Source organism: Polypterus senegalus, chromosome 3, assembly GCF_016835505.1.
Source record: "Polypterus senegalus isolate Bchr_013 chromosome 3, ASM1683550v1, whole genome shotgun sequence".
NCBI lineage: Eukaryota > Metazoa > Chordata > Cladistia > Polypteriformes > Polypteridae > Polypterus > Polypterus senegalus.
In genome coordinates this window covers 51,514,719-51,539,702 of record NC_053156.1, presented here as the reverse complement: position 1 = coordinate 51,539,702, position 24,984 = coordinate 51,514,719, and the positions used below count along the sequence as shown (strand labels likewise).

At 38.9% G+C, this 24,984-nt stretch overlaps 1 protein-coding gene across 1 annotated transcript in view; it reads right to left on the bottom strand.

Annotated features, from left to right (window-relative positions):
* dnah2 (dynein, axonemal, heavy chain 2) overlaps positions 1 to 24,984 on the bottom strand; it is a 521,611-nt gene that overhangs the window by 132,634 nt on the left and 363,993 nt on the right. Inside the window, exons 59-64 of the mRNA XM_039749646.1 lie at positions 22,060 to 22,192; positions 20,754 to 20,893; positions 13,888 to 14,098; positions 10,572 to 10,688; positions 7,273 to 7,414; positions 3,927 to 4,096 (exon numbers count right to left, since the gene is read on the bottom strand). Coding sequence (XP_039605580.1) covers positions 3,927 to 4,096; positions 7,273 to 7,414; positions 10,572 to 10,688; positions 13,888 to 14,098; positions 20,754 to 20,893; positions 22,060 to 22,192 — 913 coding nt within the window. The remainder of the gene's footprint in view (positions 1 to 3,926; positions 4,097 to 7,272; positions 7,415 to 10,571; positions 10,689 to 13,887; positions 14,099 to 20,753; positions 20,894 to 22,059; positions 22,193 to 24,984) is intronic.

Sequence of the window (24,984 nt, the reverse complement as noted above, 5' to 3'; positions counted from 1 at the left end):
ACGATAAAAGAATATGATCTGTTCAAACAAATCCATCATAATAGGTAAGAAGCCATAATGCCACCAACATGTTCAGCCAATGTGCATCTTGAATGATACAGAGAACAGCCCAAAGTGCACTAACTTACAGAAATATGAGAATCTGATGAGAACATTTTAAACACAAAATATTGTGATGTGTATTGATTTAAACAGTTTCATATCTGCATTGTGCACTTCCTTCTTCATGAGACTATCAGTGTATTTCTGCAGACAACTAATCGGATGATCAGAAGCAAAATTTGACATCTACTGTAAGTAAATACATTCCTTGTATTACAAGCCCAATTCCAAAAAAGTTTGGACGTTGTGTAAATACAGAATGCAATGATTTGCAAATCTCATATACTCATATTTTATTCACAATTGAACATAAAAAACATACGTATCACATATTGAAAGTGAGACACTTTACTATTTCATGAAAAATGTTAGCTCATTTTGAATTTGATGGCAGCAACATGCCTCAATGAAGTTGGCAACAAAAGGCTGGAAAAGTAAGTGGTACTAAAAACAAACAGCTGGAGGAACAGTTTGTAACTAATTAACTAATTAACATCAACAATATCTGGCAACAGGTCAGTAACATGAATGAGTATGAAGAGCATCTTAGAGAGGCAGAGTCCCTCAGAAGGAAAGATGGGCAGACGTTCACAAATCTACAAAAAACTGTGTCTACAAATTGTGGAACAATTTCAGAATAATGTTCCTCAACGTAAAATTGTGAAGACTTTGAATTTCTCATCATCTGCAGTACATAATATCATCAGAAGATTCTGAGAATCTGGAAACATCTCAGTGCACAAGGAACAGGGGCTGTGCTATTCAGGCCCTCAGGTGGCACTGCACTAAAAACAGGTATGATTCTGTCATGGAAATCACTCAGGAATCACTGTCTGTGAACACAGTTGGCTGTGCCATCCACAAATGGAGGTTAAATCTCTATTATACAAAGAAGAAGCCATATGTGAACATGATCCAGAAATGCTGACTGCTTCTCAGGGCCAAAGCTCATTTAAAATGGACTGAGGCAAACTGTTCTGTAGGTAAATGAAACAAAATTTGAAATTCTTTTTGGAAAACATGAACGCTGCTTCCTCCGGACTAAAGAGGAGAGAGACTATCCTGCTTGTTATCAGCGCTCAGTTCAAAAGCCTGCATCTCTGATGGTATGGGGGTGCATTAGTGCCTATGGAATTGGCAGCTTGCACATCTGGAAAGGCACCATCAATGCTGAAAGGCATATACAGGTTTTAGAGCAACATGTGCTCTCATCCAGATGACATCTTTTTCAGAGAAGGCCTTTCAGCAAGACAATATTAAACCACAAACTGCATCTATTACAACAGCATGGCTCCGTAGTAGAGGAGTCCAACTGCAGAACTGGCCTGCCTGCTGACCACACCTTTCACCAGACAAGAATGGGACAACATTCCTCTCCCAAAAGCCTGCTCGGTTCTCAGACGTTTATGGACTTTCAATAAGAGAAGAGGGGACGCTACACACTGCTAAAAATGGCCCTGTTCAAATTTTTTGAGACATGTTGCTGCCATCAAATTCAAAATGACCTTATTCTTTTCTTAAAATGGTACATTTTCTCACTTTAAACATATAATATGTTTTCTGTGTTCTATTGTGAGTAAAATAAGTGTGTTTTACTTTTTTATTGAGATTTTTGGGTTGTTGCAACAAACAGTCATTTAGTGCTGTACTGTTCTTGAGATATTTGCTGAGGTTTCAATTTCATTTTAAATTAGATGGCTTCTTTATAAAACGTTCCCAGGAATAAGCTCACTCCCAAAGGCCAGGGACTTCCCACCACTGTCTGCTAGTCACAAGTCTCTTGCCTTCTTAGCAAATGAGTGATCTGGTCCAAACGTAGTACCATAATCTTAAAAGCAAGATAATTCAGCCTTTGTACAACCAAAGTATCCTCGCCAGGGTGATTTAAATAAAATAAGAGTTAGATTCAGGCAAAAGGGTTCATCTCCGGGTGACAGCTGCTGCCAGCTATGATGAAAACCTCCAGCCACAGTGGTCCTCCAAGACAGCCTTTACTCAGCTGTTAAAAAACTGTGAGCTGGAGGCACATCTGGCACAGCTACTTCTTACAGTTTAGAGCCTCTGTTGGCACTTTTTATATATGATCTGCTGCAAAAGGATGCTATGGCTGAAATAAACTCTATATTTCAAATCATTGCTATTTCACCAAACAAGTAAGCATGAAGAATGTGACACTGCCATGAAATACATTCAATGGATGACGAGAATTGCAGCCTGCTTGCTCTTCCTGCTCTAAAAGGAGGAGAGTTAAATTGGAATTTCAATGTTCTTGTCATTGGCAGTGCATTGCAAAGAGGTCAAAAGAGTGACAGAAAGCTTAATCGGACTTGAAGCGGAAACAGTCGGAGCTGACTTGGACATTTTCTTGTCAGCCTTATTAAAGGTTTGGCGGCATGGCGGGGCAGTGGTTAGCACTGTTGTTCTGTGTTTGAATGAAGGTGGATAAGGTTTGCACTTGTCAGGTACTATGGGGATGTTAAATGGTCCTGGAATGAGTGCGAGTGCTGGTGTGAGGGTAGGAAAGGTGTGTTTGTGTAAGAAGGCCCCGTGATGAACTGGCGCACTGTTTGTGGCCCTATCCTGCCTTGCACCCGATGTTCCCGGAGTGGGCGTCAATCGTTCTGAACTGGAATGCAAGAATTCAGAGAATATTAGATGATGAAATCTGTGAAACCGAGGCTTTTGCACTTTCTGAGGTGTTAATTAAATGTTTGAAATTGATTTTCTTATGGTGCTCTGTTCTCCTCCCTCATCCCAAATGGCTAAAGTTAAATTACCAGCTTTAGTTTTGTCTCCCAAGACTGTGAGTGTGTTAGTGAGCTCTATGGTGGACTGGCATCCAGTCCAGTGGTTGGTTCAGCTGCCTGCCATTCTAAATCAGGGCGACTATCAAGATAGATGGATTACAGCACGTTACTGGAAGGTTACTTTTGTGCCTAATGGCAGTTGATTCCTCGTGTAGACTCAGTGTTGTCCCTCAACATTTTCTCTTCATTTGTTTTCTGTTATTACCATTTTATTTTATGGATATTTCCAATACAATATATTTAGTGAATAATCTTTCTGGACACTTAAAGTGCTGTGTGATGTTGTGTGCTGTTCAAGTAGCTGTTTAAATTTTAAAATGCAACAATTACTGTTTAATGTAAATTACAATTTTTAATATATCCCTAGTTTACACAGCTACTTTCTCCTTAGAGAAAACTAACACCATTCAAATCATTAAAAGCTGTTATTCCATTTGTAAAGAGAGACAATAATTTATTAAACTGAAATATTGCAGCACTCTGAGGACCTATTGCTGCCAAGCATTTTACTTTTCAACTAGTGCCGTTCATAACATTTTCACTTTACGGGTCTTCCTGCCTTGTGCTTGATGATGCCAGGACAGGCTCCACTCTGCAGGACCCTGAACTGTGAACATGGTTGGGTGTGTGGATGGAGGACTGGCACTGACATTCTCAATTGGCGTCTTGTTACTAAATGTGCACAAATAGTGTGCCAATGCTTAATGACATTAGTTGTCTGCTGCCTGCCAAGAGAAATATTCTTTAAGTGGTGGCACATTTTTCTCAGTCTAATCCTTTTTTCTTGACATACAAGATAGAATTTTTTATTTTATTGTCTGTAATATTCTGCCACTTTATATGCAAAGCATCCTTTCATCTTGTAGTGTAATCTGCATTTATTATAAAATTGTTTGCTGCATTTTTGACTATAAATAAAATAAAAAAACTTTCATTATTTTTAGAAGAAAAAGATGGCAGTAAGATTCTTCAAATGGCAGGAGAAAAAAAATGATATAATATTCCTTATTCACTTACCTCCATGGCACGAACCCACATACAAAGAGACTTGGCAGCAAGGGAGACACGTCCAATGATATCAGGCTGAAAGTCAGGCTGGGTGCAGTACTGGCCAATCTTCTTCAACACCCTGTCTGAAATGTTATTCCTGTCAAAGTTGACGAGCTGTTTAATGAAGTTTGGCTCACCTACAAAAAAAGGACATGCTTTGGCTTAGAATCGGCTTTGTTACATATCCAAAAAACATTGTGCTGCTCTTAGTAAATGTGCTTTGCTTCAGCTGCGCCTTAAAACTTGTACCATTTTCAAGTCTGCTGAATATACAATAGTTTAAGATTGTCCGGGTTGGGGCCTATTATGGCAGCACTGGGTGCAAAGCAGTGCCAGAGCCAAGACAGGGCACCAGTCCATCACAGAGCCCATGCCTTCACAATACCCCAGGAGTCTTAGTCACCAATCAATGTAACATGTGCTGTATATACGGGATATGGGAAGGAAATCGTGGTACCCCGTAGAAAAACCCAGTAGCATCTGGGGAAAATATGCAAAATCCACACAGAGAGAGACCAGGTACAAAAATCAAAACCCTGGCTCTGAGTTTTATGAGGCTGCAGCGCTAACAACTAAGACACCGCGGCACCAAAGTCAGTTATAGCTTTACTTGTCTTTCTGTCTGACTCCTGCTGTACTGTAAAGACTCTGTCCATTTGTCTACTCTCATATCCAGACCATTAGAGGATAGATAAATAGAAAAATGAAAGGCACTATATCATAGATAGATAGATAGATAGATAGATAGATAGATAGATAGATAGATAGATAGATAGATAGATAGATAGATAGATAGATAGATAGATACTCTGTGTGATTCCTGGATGTCCTGCAAGATTCCAAAGATCGGCATGTTCAGATGACTGGGTTCTCCATTTACATTCCTGCCATGCGTGAGTTTCCATGTGTATGCAGTGCAGTAGTTGAACACTCCATTCAGAACTGGGTCCTGTCTTGGATGATGGCATCGTAGTACTTTATGCTGCTGCTACTTCAGAGAGCTGGCTTATATTCCCAGGCCAATCAATATGTGACTTGTGCACTTTTTTCATGCTGATGTGTCCTTTCTTCTACCCCATAAAGGTGTGCATATCACGTCAATGGTCAAATCTAAACTGACAGTGTGCGTGAATGTGGCCTATGATGGATTATCACCCATCATCATACAGAGCAAGTTCCTTCCATGCATCCAACACTTCTGAGATTGGTTTCAAATTTATAAATAACTGGAGGAAGTACCAGGCATTGCTGAAAGACTGACTTTCATCTCATTGCTGACTAAAATTCTAGTGTCCCATCTGTCATCTATAATACATTTAAATCAATTTCTCAAAATGCACCTCTGCTCAAATTACTTATTCCTTTATACAAGGTTGGTAAGTAAAGATGTCCAGCACCTCTGTATCAATTAGATACTACGTATGTTACTGTATACTGTATGTAGCAGCATACTACTGATTAGCGTGCATTATTTATGTTGCATCGTGCCTCAATGTATATATTCATGTAGGGAGAGCTCCATACGAGTGATAGACAGATAGATCATTATATATGTGTGTGCTATGATGTGAACATCAGTGTGGAAAAAATCATGAAGCCATCTTGGCCGCTGCCGGCAAGGACCACAGCTAACAACATTCAGTCAGTAGTCAGTAGTAATCACAGTAAGCACAACAATACATTCAGAAAGAAGAGAAAGATTTTACAAATATAGCAACTCCAGTACTTCTCAGCCTGCAATTAGCACTTCATTGTTAATGATACAATTAATCATTTGCAATTCCACATTATTTTCTACTTTCATTTATTTCATGTGATGCATACAGTACAGTGAATTAGGGCTGCTTACTTTGCAATTTCATTTTATTTTCACATACTGTATGGTGAATTAAGTCATTTTTGTTGTATTTTTATAATTTTCTGTACTGTACTTAGGTGATAGTGGTTGGTTTTAATTTGTTGTTTTGCATAAAAGGTTATGAAATATTCATTCACTTATTTAGATGTCAATGCATGGGAAATTGGTGGAAAATGCAAAGTGTTTACTCATAATGTAGTTCATCAGGTAATCCTTGGTTAACCTGTTGGCTTTGGTTACATTCGGTTAAAACTGCTGGCTTAGATAATTTTGCTGCCAGTGCCATCCAAACAGAAGGTCTATAGGAAAGCATGCTAGGGAAGGTCCAAGCCCCCAGCCCTGACCATTTTTTTGGCATTATCTGACACTTCTGCACTATATGACTCTAGAATGGACATGCATTAGGTGGGCTGCAGGCTTAACTAGCATAAAAATATCTGCAAACAGTTGTGCCATGTTTCTGTACGTTTAAAGGACCTTGGAGTGGAGTTGTTATAAAATAGAATGATTGTGTGTTTATTTTGAACCATACGATATTAATACTTTACTAAGCAATAGTGAACCCATACTGTGTATTGGCATGCAACGTCATAAATTAATATTTTACACCCTTGGATTTTTCCAGTTAAGCATATGGTGAGGCTCAGAGACACACTCAGTCACTCACTCGCTTCAGTAGGAGTTGCAATCCACATAAAAAAGTCATTTTGTACGATCAAGTTGTAGGTGCACAAGGCAGCATCGGAGGAAAGCCATGTGAGAGTTGAGTTATTGCTTCATTGACTAGGCAGGTGAGGCCACCATTGTTTCACTGAGCAAGTCACTTAACCTGGCACTGATCCCACCGCAGAAATGTGGAAACAGTTGTACTGTAGCCTTTGCAGCCTTAGTAATTAGCAAACAGCTGTGGATAAAAGATGCAAGATTAATAAATAAATCTAAGCAAACAAAGGCTTCAGTGGCTGGCATACCAAAAGGAACACATTTTATTTATTACAGTGAACAGCATTCTGAATTGTTTCCATCTTTCTGAAACCACAGCACAGGTAGGTGAAGGGACGTGGTGAGTATGACACATTTACTCTGTGATGGGATCTCAGCCAACAGCCTTTTGCTTGACTCTTTTACAACTTAGTCAGTAGGTTACACTCCCTAGTCGGAGGAATAAACAAATCAACAATCAATAAATGTTATTCTACTAAACCAGTAAAAAAGTTTGAAAAACAATTCTAAGAAATTGCTGTTTTGAGAGCTTGTGATTCCAATAGGCCTCGTACAGTTTCAGGACTCCACTACGAGTTTCCTTTTAGGGGTCAGTGACGGTTCCTTCTAATGAAAAATGCTAAAAGTACGTGTTACGAAATAAATTAAGGCACAATTAGGTAAAAGCTCAAAAAACAAGAATTGGGTGAATGCCCAAAATAAACAATTCAGAGAGAAAATAAATCTTCTTACCTAGCTGTCTCTTGGCTTCAGCCCATGTGGGATCAACGCCTATCAAGATCATCACAGCTTGCATGACTTTTTCCACCAAGACAGGCGGTCGGCCATATGATTTGATTTCTGTCATGTCCTTTTTGTTAAGTGACTCTAAAGCCTAATAAAATGACATCAAAAAAGAGAAACCGTTACAAGAACTTAATAAGAGTAGAAAAACTTGGGATGAGAATAATGCAATGGTGGTCATCAATACGGACTCAGCTAGTTCTTCAGAAACAGAAGGGAGTTTTGATTTCATTGCCCCAAAGGAGCTACATTTAATCACTCAGCTTAGCATCTAAGTTTCTCTATGTGACAAATGTTTAAAAGAATTTGGTCAAGATACATACTTTTAACCAGTTTTGTTTTTAATAACCAATGTCAAAGCAATCACTGACATTGGCCTTATTTATTCCCTTCCTAATTTGAAATATTTGCAATATTTTCTAGCATGTCTGTTCTTCATCTCTTTCTGAATAGGCAGAAAGGCTTGAAATCATGAGGGCTCCTAGCTCTCTGTCCAAGAACAAGTCAGATATCTTACTTGTGGACCTCCTCCAGCATTGCATTGCATGGTTTTATTCAAACATTGAGCTCAAACCTGCTCACTAGGGACTCACAGTGGAGATTTACATGCTAGCCCCTCTCAACAGGAACTAGAGGGTCATATAAACTCATCACATCTGAACACTGCCTGGTTATCAACAGTGATCTGTCAAATAGGTCTCTCGTGTCTGCGCTAAGAATGTAGTTTCCCAATATCTACTGGATGGAAACACTCGTAGATTGTTGTTTTTCTTTTTTTATCTTAAGTTAAAACCACTTTCGATATTATCCTACATCAACAACTCCTACCACGTCAACTAGAATGGCCAGTGACAAGTCTACCTCTGACCATTGGTGTGGACTGTCCATAACTGAAGACCAAGGAAGGAGACAACTGAGTAAGCTACTCACAGGAAAAGCTGTGGGACCAGATGGAGTCAGTCCTCCAGTTCTTAAGGCCTGTGCTGAAAAACTTTGTGATGTCCTCTGTCACCCGTTCAGTCTGCCCCTAAGGCTTCAGAAAGTGCCACTACTGTGGGAAACATCTTGCATTGTGCCTGTTTCAAAGAAGACACGCGCCTCTTCACCTAATGACTACACACCAGTGGCCCTTACGTCTCACATCGTAAAGACCTTTGAGAGACTGGTCCAGGACTAAATGAGTCCTCTTGTGGTAGACCACCTGGACCCACTGCAGTTTGCCTTTCAGACAAAGACTGGAGTTGAGGATGAAATTATCTATCTGCTTCACAAGACTTAGTCTCGTCTGGACAAAGCTGGCAGCACTGTTAGGGTTATGTTTTTTGATTTATTTAGCACCTTCAATAACGTCCAGCTGTCCCTTTTAAGGGGGTAAACACTGAGATATGCAGGTGGATGAGCCTATGGTGTCCTGGATGATGGACAATCTGTCAGGTAGACCACAGTTTGTGAGACTCAAGGACTGTGCTTCAGTTAAGGATGAGAGCAACACTGGAGCACCATAAGGAACAGTCCTGTCTCCTTTTCTCTTCACTGTGTACACCTCAGACTTTAAATAAAACAGCAAGTCATGTCACTTGTAGAAATACTCAGACAATTCTGAAATTATAGGATGCACTGGTTAGGGGAAAGAGACACAGTTTGGAAGTCAGGTGAAAAAAGAACTGGTTATTGACTTTTGCACCAAAGACCCTCTATGTCTGGTCAGTATTCAAGGAGTCGATTTAGAGATGGACCACTCCTACAAGCACTTGGGGGTCCACATTAATGACAAGTTGGATTAGTCTCTGAATAAAGAGAAACTATAGAAGAAAGGGAAGAGCAGGCTCTTCTTTCTTGGCTGTCACAGTCCCAGTGAGGCATTATACAGACATACTGCTGTTGGTATAGAGAAGCCCCCGTGGCATTTCTTGACACACTGCTGATTAATTCTTTGGCTGAAAGTCCTCAGATTTGGTGTGTCTGAGAGAGTATGTGCAGCATTGTTCATAATGGCTATCAGTTTTGTTTTAACTCTATCCTTTGCCATGACCTCCAGGTGGTCAAGAGTACTTCCTATAACTGAGCATTCCTCTTTTAATTAGCTTGTTGATTTGGTGGGTCTCTCTTGAAGTGATGTTACCAGCCCTAATATGGCAAAAAATGTAGGGATGTTTGGTCTAAAGGACCAAAAATTGGGGGAACCCCCAAAAAGCTTGACAACTTGTATAACTACACATCAGGGAGAGTTGAATAATACAGACACTCCTCCTTGATGACCATGCATTTTACAACCAGCTCTCCGACTAGTCGGTAGCATCTCATTCCACATCGCCCTGTCTTAGTCTCAGTCTCGTTCTCGCAGTCGGTCAGTATTCACTACACTAGCATTTGCAAACTCCAAGACTACACATTTTGCCTAAACATTTGTACTTTACTGTGCAGACCATAGTACTAGATGTTGTCGAAAAGGAAGAACATGGACCTCACCTGGAGGAAGTGTCAAGAAACAAAGCAAGGCTATTGATCTTGAGAAGAAAAAGAAGATCATAAATGACTATAAAGCTGGTAAGAAAGTTAAACTGATAGCATGTGACTTGGAGCTGGTGCATTCGACGATCTTGAAGGATTTAAAGACATAGTAACTAGGCAGTGCAAAGGCCTCTTTCATGAAATAATAGATATCAGTAAACGGTGGTTTATCGTTTATCAACCAGTTCACTTATGGACCTAGTCATAGGAATGGAACTCAGCTGTTAATTGAGGAGTGTCTATATATCATTTATGGGGGTTTTCCTGTACTAGTGGGTCAGGAGCCACTGGAGAAAATAAACCTGAAGTAATTCTTATACCATTGTTTGTATATAAAAAAGGAAGAGGAAAGAAAAGGCATAGTGGAGAGCTGGTAGAAAAAAAGGACAAAATGTCCAGGAGTATTGGAATGAATTAAGCATGATGAGCGATTACTTCAAAGCAAGTTTAATGTGTGCGTACCTGTGTGTGTCTTTTTTTTCATAGCGATGACAAGTTAGCGCCCTTGAAAACTCAATCATTTTAGGTCAATGTACTGTATCTGAAATGAACTTTGGTATTTTATCTTAAGAGTTGAACTTAAGCCAAAGATTTTTATATCTGTTAAAAAACAACCGATTTTGACCAAGAAAAGGAAGAGGACAAGGAAGGTAGAAATCTCTCTTGAGGATAAGATGGACTGTTCCCCAACTCTGGACACAACATGATTATTGGGAATTCAACAGGAAATATCTAACCTTCATGGCTTCCTCCAGTGCTGGCATTGCCTCGTCCAGATCCTTCTGAGCATTGTCTGCCATGGCTTTACATTTGACTTCTTCAACGCTGATCTTTTCACTGTGGGCCGTCACAGTCTAAGAACATTTAAAACATACAAAAGTCACAAAATATCTCCAGTTTGGTTCTCCAGTTCTGAAAATGAAGCAGTATTTATGGGATTGGCTTGCATCACCTATTGACTTACTGTTACTTTTTTTTTTGTTCCCCTGTCCTTTGAAAGTAAGAACAGTTAGCAGCCCATTTATTTATAATCCAGCACAGTAGGTTTACATTCTGTGCTTAGTCAATGTCTGTTTGGGGTATGTGTAGGATTTTCTCTGCATACTAAGGTTTTATTTCCACACCCTAAATGTGTGAATATTAGGCTAAATGGCAACTCTACGTTGGACCAGTAAGAGTAAAAGTGGGTAAATTTGATTAAGAACATTTGAAAGCTTTAACACTAGAATTACCAGAGCCTACGAAAAAACTTGTAAATCCGTCCCACCTTAAATCGCTTCTTAAATCCCTTCACACCTCTCCGCCAGCGTCCTTTGTCTTCTAAATGTGCTGATAAAGAGAAGCTAGAAGCAGCTGGCTATCCATCCCCCAACCAATTTAGAACGTGCACAAACTTCTCCCAGCTCATGCCTTGATTGAGTATCTGGGAGTGAAGTGGAGTTTTAGAGTGGAAATAATAGATCGTTATTTGGAACACACGCATTTCATGTCTGTTCCATTTCTACAGTTATCTGTGTAAACACATTGTAAAAACAGAAACATTTTTTATATTCTGCTAGTACATGACAAAATGTAGGCATAAACTATATAATGTATGAAGCCTAAAGTCAGTAGCCGAATGTATTGCGCCATGGAGGCGATCGTAATTAGTAGGTGTCAATGTCACATGTTAAGGCGGCTTTTTTTTCTGCAGCTATATTTTTTGAATGAAAGCGCAATTGTTGTCTTATATTTGTACCTTTTGTGAAAATATTTATTTGATATTTGGACTTCAGTTTTCATACAAGAGAAGCTTCTGGCTTCTCTTTATCAGCACATTTAGAAGACAAAAGGACGCTGGCGGAGAGGTATGAAGGTATTTAAGAAGCGATTTAAGGTGGGACGGATTTACGAGTTTTTTCATAGGCTCTGGTAATTCTAGTGTTAATGAACTTGCAATGAATTTCAACACAGTGGCAGTAAACTTGTTAAATCTTTACCTCTGCTGCTCTCCATTTGTTATGTTCCATAAAAGCATTCTGTTTTCCCATTGATGAATTCAAATTAAAAACCAGAGTGCTTAGCCCTGTTGTTTAAATTCTTAGTTCACTTATTGTCTGTGTTTTGCCAAATTTCCCGCAACATCCCAGACATAGACATGCTAAGATGATGACTGGCATGTGCACGTTTACATGTGTACGCTGTGCAATAGATTGGACACTCCATTCAGAACCAACTCCTCTCTTGAATGGTGGCATCGTAGTACTTAATGCTGCTGCTACTTCAGAGGACTAGGAAGCTACCTTATATTTCCAGGCCAGTCAATGTGTTGTTTCTCATGCTGATGTGTGCTTTCTTTCATATCATAAAGCTTTGCATGTCAGGTTAATTGTCAAATCTAAACTAACATTGTGAGAGAGTTTGGCCTGTGATAGTCCATCATCTCATGCAGAACAAGTTCATGTCTTGCATTCAACACTGCTAACATTGGCTTCAACTCTACAAATGACTAGCAGAAGTTCCCAGCATTCCTCTGGTAAATCTGTATAATCGATTAAGGCAAGAAAGCAAATATTTATGTATTTTTCAGATGTTGAGCCTTTTGTCACTGCTAACTGAAATGACAATGTCGCATCTGCCATCTACACTGCCTTGCTATCATTTTCTCTGCTCTCATGAGTCAAGAATTTGTTCTTTTAGTTAATGATTGGATTCCATAATTGCCATAACTCTATGCTAGTAAAAGTTATTAACACCATCTTCAGTTATTCCTTATCTACCATATTTGGAACAGCAACTCTGCATGCGCAAAAGGTGTACAAAAACATTTACTTTTTTAAAAATGTAAGGGTTTGCTTTGATATAAAATGTAGTATCACCATCTAATTTCACAGTTACTATCATGTGTACACAGTGCGATTTAATTCCTATCTACATGTTTGATCAGAATGCCTTTGTCCTTTTCTGGATCTCACTCGGTTAATTATGTATAATATTCATCCATCCACTTTCAAAACCCGTTTATAATATAATATCACAAAATAATATTTAGTGGGGAGTGCACACAGTTTCAAGATATTGCCGCTAAACCTTTTTTCGCATGAGTTTTCAGAACTGTGAGACTCACTAAAAAGGGTGTTTCAAGGTTTTAAACGTTTTTGGGGGAAGACTGTTTGTTAAGGGTTTGGAAACACCATTCATCTCTTTTGGACTTATACATTTCTGAGAAAAGCGTCTAGATGAGAATAAATGGGAGGAAAAACTGTCTACTGAAAATTCATCATGGCTAAACACAACTGACAATGACACAGAATGACATACTGATTTGTAATCCAGCTAGGCAATTAAAACGCTATACAAACTACTTGAGAAGAAAAGGCAGAGCCTATGCTCACTATTATATTTCTGTTTAAAAACTCTCCACAGCCGAATATGTCTGAAAATCCCAGCTCAGAATTGCAGTGTGGATGAATGAAAGCAAGCATTGAAAATGCACTCTGATTGGATTGTTCTTAATTTGTGGCCCTTCCCTGATTGGATGCTGCCAAATTCATCACATTTTCTCCGCCATTTTGCTCGCCTTACACTTGTGTGTTACTCTTAATAATAATTTTACCTCATTGTCATTCCAAACAAAACAATCTGTGTTTTGTTTTTGTTTTGTCATATCTGCTCTTGCTGTTCTCTCTGCGTAAACCAAGCTACAAATGATGTGGAAGACACTTCCTCTTCCTTTTCTCGATGATGTGTGCATGCCCAGTGTAGGTCAATGTCTGTGTCATTTCGGTGTGCGTGGAGATCCTTTTATGGATGGAAATAATTTAAAAACTCGCTGTTTAAATTAAAACTTCATAGTGTGGACTCAGATGAGATCCTGCTTTGGCTGGTACAAAACTAGGTGCACAATGGTGACAGTGTCCTCCAATCAGCCCTGGTGTTCTCTGGCTACTCGATGAGAATTGTAGTCCCCTTGGCAATAGAGGCTTTGGGTTAAAACACCCCCACAACCCCCCAATTATGCCATACAACCTCAATGTCAACACCCAGGCTGACGGGGAGAAGAGATCACATCACCTTCTGCTGCTCATCTGCTTCTCGTCTCTGCTGCACTATGATCACCAGGAACTCTTCGCATTGCTTCTGAAACTCTGCCACTTTCCTTTTGGCTTCCTCCAATTCCAGAGACATGGCAGCCACTTTAATTTGTGTTTCGTCAATCTTGAAGAGGCCGTTCCTCAGCTTGTTCACCTGGTCTCCAAGTTCCTTTCGTTTCTCAGCCAACAACCTGTGAGTGAATTACAAATGACTCAAGATACTGTAGTGTAGCTGTAAAGCTCTATAATTTTAGAAATTACCATTTATACTCAAAAATACATCATAATCTATTTTATCATGTCAATTGTTGCAGCCATTAATAATAAAAACATTAAATAAGAAAAAGGTTAATTAAAAAGTTTAAGCTACCCCAGAGAGTAAACCCGTGGGGGAATGATTAGTAGTTTGCATTGTGATTAGTGATTAGCAGTGATTAGTACTGCTACCCAAAACAGGCCTAACTTAACTTTCACCTTAATGGTGAATCATGTGCTCGAGGATACCAGCTGAAATTAAGGGGACGTGCATTTAAGAAGCACTTCTTTATTCAAAAAGTTGTGGGAAACTGGAACAAACTACCAAGCCATGAAGCAGAATCAGAAACCTTGAAAACTTATAAAAATATATAGATGAGATATTGGGACAGCTTAGTTATAAATTAAACAAATGGCTTTGATGGACTGAAAGGTCTCATCTTGTTTCTCAAAATTCTTCCATTCTTATCCAGGAGACTGGGTTGGTGGCAAAGGCTGGTTGCTCACTTTGTAGACTTGCATGTTCTCCTGGGTTTGAATGCCGTTTTTCCATCTCATCCCAAAGATGTGCTGGTTTAGTAAAACAGCAACTCTATCCCGGCCCCATTTGAGTAAGCGTGAGTATGTGCTTTAGTTCAATACATAAGAGAATAGTGCCAAGTCCAAGGTTGGTGTTCTGACCATGATAAAATGGGGACTGCCTCCAGCCCTGTCACCCTCAAATGAAATATGAAGGTCTGGAAAACGAATCAATGTTCCTTGGTGGGGCAGGTCTTAAGCAAAGAGAAATACTGGCGTAGTCCATGTCCAGTTAAATTGTCAACTGGATTTCATTTGGGGTTGTAACTCTCAAAAACCCTGCAGTGGGCTGGCGCCCTGCTCGGGGTTTGTTTCCTGCCTTGCACCCTGTGTTGGCTGGGACTGGCTCCAGCAGACCCCCCGTGACCCTGTAGTTAGGATATAGCGGGTTGGATAATGGATGAATGGATGAAATTCTCAAAAACTATTCTAGTGTAAGGCTTTTTCAAATTTAAACCCTTGCAGCATGGCTTCTTTAACAATGAGACTCATTTTGTCACGTCACACTCACTAGCCCCACAAACATGAGGCTAACCGGCCTAGGGAGCACCTATGAAAACACAGTAACCAACACATTTGTGAAGAATCAAGATTGCCCTTTTGACTTTCAGCAGTATTCAGTGAGTAAAGAACAAGTTTGTAGTTCAATGGAAAACAGCACTCGGCATTCTTGGCACACATGTTTACAGAAAGAAAAGAAATAATTAAAATGACTCAACGCGTAATCTTTTCTACATAAGTATTTCCAGGGCTGCGGTTACTCTTCATAAAGCAATGTAACTATTAATGTGGCGTCTGCTGACATTTATCTTTCAAGGTTTTCATTTGAATTGTTCAATGCATTAGTTTTATTTTAATTTTAAAGAAACCTTAACTCTGGTGCTGACAAAGGTGACTAAAATGTTCCTAGTCTTTATGTGGGTGCCATTTCCTTATATCAAATGATGATAAAAGGTAAGCCAAAGGACTGAGGAAGACAGAAGAAGAGTTTCAATAGTAGTAGTCACTGAATGCCCAAATCCTCTAAAAATGATTGCCATAAAACATATAAAATAACTGTGTTTGATAACTGTAGGCCATATGCCATTTTATATATTACTTAGATCAAAGAGGTGTAAAATAACACAAATAATGATACTTTCTAGTTCTTCAGGCCTGATGAACACAGGCAAGTTTTCTGTCTCACTCTAAACACTGGAACATTGAGCTGCTTACCAGTAGAGACCCGTTTAAAACCAGTGTTGCCTCTCTAATGTCCAGTCCTTTTTATTAATCTGAATATAATATCACTGATGAGTAATCGCTTGTCATAAGTCATCTCTCAACTCTTCCTTTCTTCTCTTCTTGCAAAGTGTAGGGTAAGAGTCACATTAATCTGAGTGACAACTATCTCTATGCCGCAATGGAACAACACAGGCTGACATATTTTTTGCATCAAGCTATTACACCAGCAGCTCCGAGGTAAATGAGAACTAGGGATTTCTGGACAATCATGCAGTTCTAATAAGGTTGCCTCAATGTTTCACCTTCTTGACGCTATCATTGATTTGCATTATTTACAGGCAAACCAAAGTAGTAAACTGCTAGGGATCATGGTCTTAATGTGGGAAACTGCTAGGCTGACTTTTCAGGGATATTGATTTGGTCACGCATGGCTAATAGCAGGTAGTTTAACTATAAGTTTCTGAAATGGCCCCCTTGTCTGAAAGAGGTAATTGACCACACAAACCAACACTTCTTTGTTGTTAAAGACATCTGTTCCCAAATACTATAAAGAATATACCAAAGAGAGAAGATGAACTTAATACTTAATATTAATAAAGCAAAATACAAAAAAATTAGCTGAACAGTGCAATGGTTATATTCAAAATGATGTAAATAAACAATAAACAGGCAGTCATGTACTGTAGCTCAGTGTACTTAGCAAAGAATTCCATGTTATTGCATTTCCAATAAGAGAATTAGAGGTAAATAGAAGATATCCATCCCATAATGGTGCATGTCAAAGGAGGTTCTGCTCAAGCTTTATAATACACTGGTGAGGCCTCATCTGCAGTACTGTGTGCAGTTTTAGTCTCCAAGCTTCAAAAAAGACATACGAGAACTGGAAAAAGCTCAGAGAAGAGCAACTATGCTGAGGTCAAGGGCTACAGGGGATGAATTATGAAGAAAGATTAAAAGAGCTGAGCCTTTTCAAAGCAGAAGAAGATTCAGAGGTGACATGATTGAAGTGTTTAAAATTATGAAGGGAATTAATCCAATGGATCGACACTTGTATTTTAAAATGAGTTCATCAAGAACATGGGGACAGAGTTAGAAACTTGTTAATGGTAAATTTTGCACAAGCATTAGGAAGTTTTTCTTTACACAGAGAACCATAGACACTTGGAGTGAGTTACTAAGTAGTGTGGTAGACAGTGAAACCTTAGGGACTTTCAAAACCTGACTTGATGTTTTTTTGGAAAAATTAAGTGGATAGGACTGGAGAGCTTTGTTGGGCTGAATGGCCTGTTCTCGTCTAGATTGTTCTAATGTCCAGAGGTGTTCGAACCTAACCACGACAGGGACCACTCAAAAGAACAAGAGATGCCTCAGGGATATCAAACTTCTGCTGAAGAATGCAACCACAAAGTGAAAAAGCCTACACATTTTGGGACCCACTAGTCCCTCTTCAGAGTGATTCTTTTTTTCAGAGACAAGGATGTGGATAATAAGAATTTTTTTGTCAATGGACTGTGTGAACACATCAAATACAATACAAATATTGTACAGGAGTAGCCAAAGTCCAGACAAGATATGAGCTGACCAACAACATCAGTATACTTTTGAAGGGACAGTCAGTCCTGAAACACGTAGGCTGTTTCACTTTGTGGTTGCATTCTTCACCAGCTTCAAAAAAGTTTGAAATCCCTGAGCCGTCTCTTGTTCTTTCAAGTGGACATCACCTGCGTGCTCAGAATCAAAGATCTATGGACATTTACCATTATGAGATGGACTTCTTCGATCCAACTGTAATTCTCTCCTTGGAAATACAACAACTTGGAACTTGATAATTAAGCACATTGAACTACATGACTGCCTGTTTACTACTGGTTTACATAATGGTTAATAACTGTTACACTGTTCACCAATGTTTTTTTTGTATTTTCTATTCATATTAAGTATTAAATTTATCTTCTCTCTTTGGTATCTTCTTGAAGAAGGTAATTAACAATATGTGCTATGATTAGTGGATTATAAAGGGATTGAGCAAAGATGTTATACTTACAATATCAAAGTGCAGCTAAGGCATGGGGATTATCCCGTTTGTGAAGCTAAGAGTTGCAGTTCTGCTGTTTGTGGGGTGATGTTGCCTTTTTGGCCTCATAAAACTGGTTTTCAGCCAAATGAGATGTGGATTGAGATCCAAATAACGAGAACCTCCAAATCTGAGGTCATGGAGTGTTGGCTACAGGTAAAGAATAAACAGCCACCCAAAGTGCAGGGATTTAAATGCCTGATAAGTCTTGTTTGTGTATGATGGTAGACACAGAAGAGTTAGTTTTGTGGTCTTTGTATAAGATGATGATGAAGTGCAAGTTAAGTCAACTTATATCCCCATCATCAGTTGGTCATTAGATCTGAGTAGTTACCAAAATAAAGGGGTTGCAGGCACAAATGGCTAAAAATAGGTTCCCGCACAGATTGGTTAGGCTGGGAAAAAGAACCCAGCAATGCAGGAGGACCTGAGAGTAAAACTGCTCTTTAACTGAAGCAAAAGAATCATGCTGAGGTGGTTTAGGCATGGAGTTAGGATGCTCACTGTGGACCTCCCATAGAGGTGTATACCAGGTGCAGTCCGCTAGGAAAAGACAGAGGAGTAGATAGCAAGATATGCTGGATGGATCAAATCTTTCAAATGGCCTAGAAGCATCTGGGAATTTCCCAGGAAGAAATGGGAGATATTGTTGAGGATATGGTTGTCGAGTCTTTCCATATCAGCATGTGGTCACCATGAGCCTTAAGCCTCATTAGGAAAAAAAGACTGAAAAGTGAAGTGAATAAAAAGAATAAGCGTGGCAGTAGTCATTTTTTGTGTTTGGCACTGAACATGATGCTACATGACCACCAGTGACGCTCCTCTATGACTGTCCCACACCTAAGATGAAGTATAGTGCAGTATGATTTTATGCTTATAAGACATTTAGGAGCATTTGTTTTTTCCATAACTGTAAATGCTTAACTCTCTTTTGTTGTTTTCCAATTATTTTGTTCTTTTTCTTTGTAGTTAATGCCCTCCATTGTATCCTAACAGTGACAATTCAAAACAAGCAGAGCAGACACCCGGGAAAACAACACTGAATAATGACAGGCTGCAACTACTTCAGTGTCAGACTCACTAATTAGTAAATAAGGGATTAAAAACCAGAATGCCTGGAAAAGCAGAATGAAAATCAGGATGAAAATATTGTTAAAAATTTTAAAAATACATTATTGTTTTATAACTGCTTAATAATTTTAATAAAAATAGCAATTTCATCACTGACCCCAAAACACAGAAACTGGGAAATAACAGCTTGCTTAATTAGGCTAGGAGTCCAATTAAAAAAACTGAAGTTGGTTGAAACAAAAATCTGCAGCCACACGGGGACCCCAGGACTGAGATAGGACCTACTAGTGTGGGGTTATGGAGCATTCGCGCTTGTACAGGAAGCAATGGCCCTTGGCTGGATGTCAGACCATACCATTAAGTCAAGCTTTTTGTAGGCAATCACACTAAAAACAGAACTTTGGACAGTGAGACCACATAGCGGATAAAGAACAGCAGGCATTACAGTGAAAGTTCAAACCAGCGTCTCAGAGCTACAAGATTGTAATGCTGCCTGCAAAGAGCCAAGCTGTATCAATCATGGCATATAATCTGCACCTTTGAGCAGGATATGCTAATCTACATCCATCACTGCTTCCTTGATGTGGAGAAGCTTCATTGTCGGCTTGACTGTTTCACTTCTGTGATTGTTAACCTTGTTATAATGTCACCAAGTTCCTTCAAATCATGAGTAGTGTTGGCTATAATTTTAACTCTCAATTGGTCAGGCTGGGGTGCAATACTGCCCTGTTCAGGGCAGATTCTTGGCTTGTTTCGGTAAGACACTAGCAACCTGTATTCCACCACCACCTGATCAAAGCACCGTGCACTCCCTACATTGATGGATTGAAGGCCAGATGTCCACATGACCATCATCATCTAATTCTTCCACATGACGCCTGAAAACCATGAAGACTGATTGAGATCATTTATGTTAGGTAGAATGCCTAGTGGGGGTCTGGACGGTCTCATGGACTCATCAGATTTTGTTTTTTTCTGTCCTCCCTGGCCATTACTTTATTCTTTGTTAATTAGCATTGACTAATTTTATTTTTATCTTTATCTTGTAAAGCACTTTGAACTATATCATTTGTATGAAAACATGCTATACAAATAAATGTTATTGTTGTTGTAACTAAACTGACAAATATATGCTAACAAATGCTTAAGGCCACAATAACATTATACATTATAACTCAACATGATTTAAAAAAATATTTAAATACAAACATGTTTCTTATTTTTGATTTTTCAGGCCACATATGCTTGTCCTATTTAATGAAGCGAGTAGGACCTCCACAATGCAATCACCCACACATCCTTGAGCTAGCATGAGACACATAGTGTATCCCACTGCTTGAATCACGTAAGAGACAACACAGAGAAAAGAAATAGAAGAAAAAATTAAAAATGCTTAAGCACCACTACAAGGTTCTTGCCTGTTGTTAACAGCTTCCAGTCACATAAAGACATATTTGGTATTTTTGGTTGCAGAGACAGCCTGAGGCTCTTAGCTCACAGCAGTTGAAATGAAATGCAAACACAAGATCAGGATAATGGACTATAAGTGCAATAGGAAAAAAGAATCGGGCTGCAGAAAGATGTATTTAATTCAGAGATACTCACAACCAAAAAATGAAAAATAACACAATTGCAATACTCACTTCTTGTATCCTGACACTAGTTCCAGGTAGTTTGTAGGGGTGACATAATTCTGTCTTCTTATTTCCATCTTCATCTTCTCTGAGTATTCAACAACTGATTGATGAATGGTGACAAATACTTGAGGTACTCTGTTATTGACCTAAGGAATTAAAAAAAAATGAATAAGGGATTTTAATAACCACTAGCTGTGCCCCCGCGGCTCTGCCCACGTATTAGTGAAACAGGACAGTGAGGAGGGCTCCGCCTGGCTCCCACTCCTGACGTCACTCTTTACCCTCCCCTCGGTCCACAGTCAATGTCTCGGATTACCGAGAATATACCGCTCCAGCAAGTGAACTATGATTCTTAGTGTGATGAGAGAAGTCGCAAAATGAACTGGAATGTTCAAGCAAATCATCGAAAAAAACCTGATCTAAATCCATTAAGTAGTTCTTTTGTTCGCTAGCTAAACAGAGGTAAGGAACGCCCCAAGGCTGGGCTGTGAGTGAGGAGGGCCCCGTCCCCCTTCCCCTCGGCAAAATGCGTGTTTCTCAGATTCGCACAAATAAACTGGTGCCACAACCGAACTACAGTATAATATTTAGTGCAATGAAAGAATTTGCAAAATCAACTGGAGTCAAACCCGATCTAAATCCGTTAAGTAGTTCTCTTGTGAAAACGGACAGACATACAAACAGACAGACAGATGTTGGATTTTATATATATAGAGAGATGATATACAATATTAAGAAAATCAGATCATTTTTATCTGATCTTACTTTATGTAGACCTAGTAACAACATGTGCTTCACAGAACAAATCGAAATGATAAAATCACTCAACATTTAACAAACTACATATTTAAAGAACATACAGGTGACCTGAACTCTAAAAACTCAAAGAACCCAAAACCATACTAAACAAATGACCCAAAATTTTCAAGGCAACCAGAACTCAAAATTAACACTCAGGTTATGATTGGTCACTTGTGCAAATAGCACAAGGGCTACATGCTTTGGCAAGAAATGAAAACTGTAAGGTCATCACACCAGGATCAGTTATGAAACAAGAAAAAAGGACACAGCAGGAACAGGACATGACTGGGCGGTCTTATTAACTGCAAAGTAGGATTCTATCAAAAGAACTCACTTCATGAGTTTATATTTTTTGAGGACTTTCTAACTCTGCACTGCATTCTGAACAATTGATAGGAAAAACAAGATGACTACAGCATTTTGGAGGGTATCCCTGCTCACTTGACAGTTTAACACCCCCATTCCTTGAATGCATTTAGTAGAAAGCTCTGCAGAGACAATCATCTCTTACCCCTTCCTCTGTTCCTAAGGACACCCCCTCCAGGTATTTCTCTGCCACTTCAAGAAGAGCATCTTTAGGCCATTCAGAGAACCAATCAATGCTGGTGCAGTTCACCAAAGCTGGATACTGTCGAATTCGATTTCTTTAATATGAAAGAAAAATAGGGAATATTATGAAATAGAAGCAAATAAAGAATCTGCAAATGAATGAGTATCTAACTGTAATATTCACATTTCACATTATACATCATATGCCAGGTTTAAGGACAAGCGACACATTTAGAATAGACCGGCCTATTGATCTATGAAGATGGAACCTGCTTCTTAGAATCCCTACACATGATGAAGTGAACTAAAGGCTCTGTGACACAACCAGGACCAGATAAACAAGTCGTGTTTTCCTTGTGATATCTGAACATCACCAGAAATGTATGGCATTGTAGCCTTTTGCAACCAGAACTGAAAAATAACTATTTGATAATTGTGATTTGTTAACACACATACAGCTGATGTAAAGAAAGTTTTTTCAGGCAGGCTTAAGTGATTAGGGCAGATGCACTATTCACGGACAGTCAAAAGAATGTGCTGTGTTTGAATTTTAGAAGAGCACAGTCCATATATAACATATTCAAACAGCTCAGTTGGCAGTTACCTATACCTGGCAAATTTCACAAATAGTTTATTGAATGCGTGGGTGTTTATATTGGTCAGGGACTTTCTAGAAGTCAGAAGCTATTTGTACTTCTTCACAACCAGAAGTACAATCATCAGCATTGCCCACTGAAGAACAGGACTATGATTGTATTGTTCTGATGGCTTCTCTTTGGCCTGAATTGCATGTATAAGCAATTATACTAGAGTGAATATTGGGAGTGAAATCTGCATTTTAAAGCAAGTTTTATATATATATATATATATATATATATATATATATATATATATATATATATATATATATATATATATATATATATATATATATATATATATATATATATATATATATATATATATATATATATATATATATATATATATATATATATATAGATAGATAGATAGATAGATAGATATATATAGATATATATTGCCATATGCATGCGCTTAGCAGACAGCTTATGGACTTGGCTGATGCAAGTTACCCACTGAACCAGGGGTTGGCGCTGTGTGCTAATGCCTTCTCTCTTCGTCCTCCAGCAGAATAGAAGATTGATGGCCACTTCATTTCTGATGTCACTTCCATGTTCTACCATCTGGGACCCAACCCTTCCTACCTGGAACCCAAATGTGCAGCAGTTTGGCCATCTTTAAATCGCTTCTACTTTGAACTTCCATCTAAAAAGACGTTGAGACTTTATTTGTAAAAATATTGCTCTTTCCTTTTTTTGCATCTTCATTATATGGGGACACCTTTTGTATCATATTTCTCTCATCTCATTATTTTTGCCATGGTTATTGAAGGGGTATATAGACAGGTTCAAGTATGTCTTGCATTTCTAAGGAAGAACAGAATCCCATGGAATAAGCACCCTCTGCTGGAGATACCTGTTATATTGTTCCCCTTTAAACACTTATTCCTAGACTTTGAGGCATCTGTTACAGTACACAGAATATATCACAAAGAAATTGGGATTAGCTTAATGTGTCCATGCACTGTACTTATTTCTTCTTTAATATTAGTCCTGGAGTATAGAGAAGACAGTCACCTTATGAGAAGTCCATTGGACTCTTCACTATGCACATCTGGACAGTATACAGAGGTGATTATGAAGGCCAATAGGATGTTAGGCTATAGCCTGATGTGTGAAGTACAGCTCAAGTAAAGTTATATGTAAAGCTAAGTAACACACTGGCTTCAACTGGAGAACTGTGCGTAGTTTTGTTCTCCAATCTACAAAAAAAAATACATTGCAGCACTAAATAAAGTCCAGACAAGAGCAGCCTGGCTGATTCTAGGACTGCACAGTATGGGCTATGAAGACCAATTGGATATACTGAATCTTGAGAGGTGACGTGACTGAAGTGTTTAAAATTATGAAGGGAATTAGTATGATGGAGGCCAATAATTACTTTAAAATGAAGTCATCACCAAGCGCACAGACAAAAACTTGAAAACTGAAAATTGAAAAGGTTTTCTTCACACAGAGAATCACAGACACATGGAATAAGTTACCAAGTAGTGCAGTAATAGATATCAGGGCTTTGGAAACATTTAAAACTTAATTTGATATTATCTTGGAGAAAGCAGATAAATAGGACTAGAAAGCTTTTTTTGGAATGAATAACCTGTTTCCATCAGAATAGTTTAAAAAAAGGACTTAAATTGCTTTGCAGGACTCTAAATTGAAGAGTACAAAACAATTTCAGGGTATGGAAAGAACAGGCAGGTGCGTACATGATGTAGATCAGCCCTGGCGGGCAGACTGATTTGTTTCTTACAGTTGACTCTAAACAAAGCTGTACAAAATAGACACAGCACGGAAATGGACAAAAATACATCAAATACAATTCATCACAGCTTCATGGTCCTGAGCTTAAATCTTCAGTTCAGAGCACACTCGGCCTACAGGCTCTCCCCCATGTCTGTGTAGGATTTGTTTCAGTAACGCATTGTTTGCTCTGGTATCTTAAAGGTGTGTCTCTTATTTTGATTGTAGGCTCAGTATGAGAGAGTGAGCCCTGTGTTTGGCTGGCAGGTAGATGACAACTGGTCCCCTCCTTTAGTAAGTTGTTACCTGAGATAGACACTGACATACAGGGTGATTCAAAAAGATTCATCCGAATTCAAAGTGCCATATTTTTACAACAATGAGGCGCCCAGGAACCAATCATATACCAATTGAAAGAGGGGGCCATAGTGTTTCTGACTGTCACCGGAAGATGGCTCCCTTCAGACTGCGAGAAGATGGTGACCCCTGAACAGAAAGCATTTCTC